This window comes from Mustela erminea, chromosome 9 (assembly GCF_009829155.1).
Source record: "Mustela erminea isolate mMusErm1 chromosome 9, mMusErm1.Pri, whole genome shotgun sequence".
Lineage (NCBI taxonomy): Eukaryota > Metazoa > Chordata > Mammalia > Carnivora > Mustelidae > Mustela > Mustela erminea.
Window position 1 is genome coordinate 102,500,945 of NC_045622.1, and position 4,647 is coordinate 102,505,591.

The window sequence follows — 4,647 nt, forward strand, 5'->3', positions numbered from 1 at the left end:
ATTGTGATCTGAGAATATACAAGGAATAATCTCAATCTTTTGGTATTGGTTGAGCCCTGGTTTTATTTATTTATTTTTGATTTATTTTCAGCAAAACAGTATTCATTGTTTTTGCACCACACACAGTGCTCCATGCAATACATGCCCTCTCCAATACCCATCACCTGATTCCCCCAACCTCCCACCCCCCGCCCTTTGAAAAACCTTCAGGTGTTTTTCAGAACCCATAGTCTCTTATGGTTCACCTCCCCTTCCAATTTCCCTCAACTTCCTTCTCCTTTCCATCTCCCCTTGTCCTCCATGCTATTTGTTATGCTCCACAAACAAGAGAAACCATATGATAATTGACTCTCTCTGCTTGACTTATTTCACTCAGCATAATCTCTTCCAGTCCCGTCCATGTTGCTTCAAAAGTTGGGTATTGGGGTGCCTGGGTGGCTCAGTGGGTTAACGCCTCTGCCTTCAGCTCGGGTCATGATCCCAGGGTCCTGGGATTGAGCTCCACATCGGGCTCTCTGCTCAGCAGGGAGCCTGCTTCCCCCTCTCTCTCTGCCTGCCTCTCTGCCTACTTGTGATCTCTGTCTGTCAAATCAATAAATAAAATCTTAAAAAAAAAAAGTTGGGTATTCATCCTTTCTGATGGAGGCATAATACTCCATAATGTATATGGACCACATCTTCCTTATCCATTAGTCCGTTGAAGGGCATCTTGGTTCCTTCCACAGTTTGGCAACTGTGGCCATTGCTGCTATAAACATTGGGGTACAGATGACCCTTCTTTTCACTACATCTGTATCTTTGGGGTAGATTCCCAGTAGTGCAATTGCAGGGTCATTGGGAAGCTCCAGTTTTAATTTCTTGAGGAATCTACACACTGTTCTCCAAAGAGGCTGCACCAACTTGCATTCCCACCAACAGTGGAAGAGGGTTCCCCTTTCTCCACATCCTCTCCAACACATGTTGTTTCCTGTATTGCTATTCTGGCCATTCTAAGTGGTGTAAGGTGGTATCTCAATGTGGTTTTAATTTGAAACTCCTTGATGGCTAGTCATGAAGAACATTTTCTCATGTGTCTGGTAGCCATTTGTATGTCTTCATTGGAGAAGTGTCTGTTCATATGTTCTGCCAATTTTTTGATTGTCTGTTTTGTGTATGTTGAGTTTGAGGAGTTCTTTATAGATCCTGGATATCAACCTTTTGTCTGTACTGTCATTTGCAAATATCTACTCCCATTCCCTGGGTTGCCTCTTTGTTTTGTTGACTGTTTCCTTTGCTGTGCAGAAGCTTTTGATCTTGATAAAGTCCCAAAAGTTCATCTTTGCTTTTGTTTCCTTTGCCTTTGGAGACATATCTTGAAAGAAGTTGCTGTGGCTGATATCAAAGAGGTTACTGCCTATGTTCTCCTCTAGGATTCTGATGGATTCCTGTCTCATGTTGAGGCCTTTTATCCATTTTGAATTTATCTTTATGTATGGTATAAGAAAATGGTCGAGTTTCATTCTTCTGCATATAGCTGTCCAGTTTTCCCAGCACCATTTATTGAAGAGACTGTCTTTTTTCCACTGTATATTTTTTCCCGTTTTGTCAAAGATTAATTGACCATAGAGTTGAGGGTCCATATCTGGGCTCTACTCTGTTCCACTGGTCTATGTGTCTGTTTTTATGCCAGTACCATGCTGTCTTGGTGATCAAGGCTTTGTAGTAATGCTTGAAATCAGGGATGTCTTTATTTTTTTTTAATTTTTTTTTACATTATGTTAGTCACAATACAATATATCACTAGTTTTTGATTGTTTCTATTGAAGGCCCATCACCTCCATTTTTTCCCATTATGACCAGATACACAGGATAAACCTCAATCACCCTCATGTCTGAATTATGCTGCATCAATATATTTGGGAGAAAAGGTCTCTGTACACCTTGGGCCTCTGTCAGGTATCACTCCTTTACAGTCAGAGGTCTGAGATTGAACAAGGCTCAATATCTGAAGCAAAGAGAAGTAATGAGTTTCTAAACTTCAACATTTTACAAATACATGTGGATTATTTTAAAGATTTTAATTATTTACTTGAGAGAGAGAGAAAGAGAGAACATAAGCAGGAGGATGTACAGAGGGAGAGGGAGATTCAGGTCCCTACTGAGCAGAAACCCATGACATGGGACTCAATCCCAGGACCCTGGGATCCTAACCTGAGCAGAAAGCAGATGCTTAACCAACTAAGCCACCCAGGTACCCCCACTTGCAGATTACTAATGAATGATGAGGCCACTCCTCATGCAGGGTGAAAGTATGAACCTCCTAGACTTAAATGTATTGTGCTTGTGTAGAATCAAGTCAGCTCTCAGTCCATTTGGCATATTACCTGTCCCTAAATAACCTTTGTTTATATTAAGGCAGTTTGTATTTTGTTAGAGTCCATTCCTCTGCATGTTACTGGGGATTAAGGTTTCTGAGAGGACAAATCTGGACATAACCTCAGCAGAACCATCTCTTCTTTTGTACCCTCTTCAAGGCATCTTTGATTTCCTTGTTCCTCAGACTGTAAATCAAGGGATTCAACATGGGAATGGCTACAGTGTAGAATACTGATGCAAATCTGTCAAAACTGGAGGAACCACCAGAGCTGGAACTCAAATAGACAGAGATACTTGAGGTATAGAAGAGGGAAACAGCTGTCAGATGAGAAGCACAAGTGTTGAAAGCCTTGGACCTACCTTTAGCTGAAGTGATCTTCATGATGGAGTTGACAATATAAACATAGGATATCATGATAATGAGGGCATTTATTATCCCAAAGAACATTGATAATATAGCAATCAGTAGTCTCACAAAGAAAGTATCAGTGCAGGACAGGATTATCAGTTGGGGTATGTCGCAGAAGAAGTGCTTGATGACATTAGGCCCACAAAAGTGGAGCTGAAACATGCTACACAACTGGGATATAGAAGCAGAGAGTCCAGCCAAATAGGATCCCAGCACCATCCGAATACACAGGGTGGGTGACATGATGGATGAATAGAGAAGTGGATTGCAAATGGCACTATATCGGTCATAAGCCATGGCTGTCATGAGACAAGACTCACTCAGTGCCATGGTTGCAAAGACAAAGTACTGAACAGCACAACCCACAAAGGTAATGGTCTGCTGCTCTTGGAAAAAGTTGGAGAGCATCTTGGGAGCTATAGAGGTCACATAGCAGATATCTATGAAGGACAGATTACTGAGGAAGAAGTACATGGGTGTGTGGAGGTGAGAGTCCATCCTTATTAAGATGATGAGGCACAGGTTCCAAGTCAGAGTCAAAATGTAGATCAGCAGGAATACAACAAAGAGCACTGCTAGGATTCTGGGAAAATCAGAGAATCCCAAAAGGATGAAATAGGTGATCTGTGTCATATTTCCTCCTGCAATCATTGGCTTGCTGCTTCTAAAATCAGGAAAGAGAGAAGAGAATGCACTGCTGACTCAGGTGAGATGACAGTATTACAATTCCCATATGAGCTGTTTTTTCCCTCCACGGAGTGCTGGAAAGAACCAATGTCTCACTGTCCTAATGAAAAGACCCAGCTCTTCATCTCAAATTGTCAAGAAGTGTGTTTTTAAAAGTGCCTCTAAATAATGATGTGTTATATGTTGGCAATAGAATTAAAATTTAAAAAAGAAGTGCTTCAGGTTCTCAAATATTTCATGAAGTCTCATGAAAATTAAAGAGATATGTTTGAATTTGACTAAGAAGCAAAATAATGCAAATGTTGTGAATATTACAGAGATCACTCATCAAAAGTTTTTTTTAAAAACCTTTGATAATGCACTATATAACCAGTTTTACTAGAACATAAGTGGAATCACTCTAGATTAAAACTGAGATAGCCCTTCAGGCCCACATGGCCATCTAGGTAATGTTTTGAAATTTCCTTTTTTATCTTTAGGAAAAGCTATTTACTCTCTTTGTAATAATTTCACAAACTTTATATGAATACAGTAAATATATCATCTTCTAACTACCCTGGAAAACTATATTATAACTTATCACTCTGATAATATTTTCTTGAGGCACAGTATATGTATCCATTAAAGTTATGGAAGAAGTCTTCTTAGGGAAGTCTTTGTACTAAGTATACCAATGGGAAGGCAGTACAGATCACTATTGACCCCCCAATTTTTTCAATATTAGGGTACTTTACTACTTGAGAAACAACATGGTATGGTGGCTAAATGTTCAGACTTTGGAGTTTTGTCTAGTAACCTCTTTATGAACTTGTCCCAATAGCTTAAACACAGTAACATTGATTTGCTCAAAATGAAGTGAGGACATTAAGAGCCTCTGGATGATAAAATTACTAGGACAGTTACAAGAAAATTCATGGAGATGCTCAGCACACAATTCTGTACAGAGTAATAGTTCAATAGGTGTTGGCTATTATTATCAGGGATTTGTTACAGTTAACCATGAATGACAGCTGTACCCATGGTTAGGAATATCATCAGTGCTATAGTTGTATGGGTTAATCTGAGGAATTTCCTGGGCATCACAAACTTGTAGACAGTGAGGAATCATTACCTCTAGGCAGATGTAGATTCAGACCTCATGTAGAAACAAATCAAACCATCCGGGGCCATGAAGACACAAAGTGCATAAACAATTT

General features: G+C 39.8%; 1 protein-coding gene across 1 annotated transcript; it reads right to left on the minus strand.

The window, feature by feature from the left end:
• Positions 1–2,476: 2,476 nt before the first annotated feature.
• LOC116599532 (olfactory receptor 5AN1-like) lies at positions 2,477–3,415 on the minus strand. Its single transcript, XM_032359420.1, has one exon. The coding sequence runs from the start codon at positions 3,413–3,415 to the stop codon at positions 2,477–2,479; it is 939 nt and encodes a 312-aa protein (XP_032215311.1).
• Between the last annotated feature and the right edge of the window lie 1,232 nt (positions 3,416–4,647).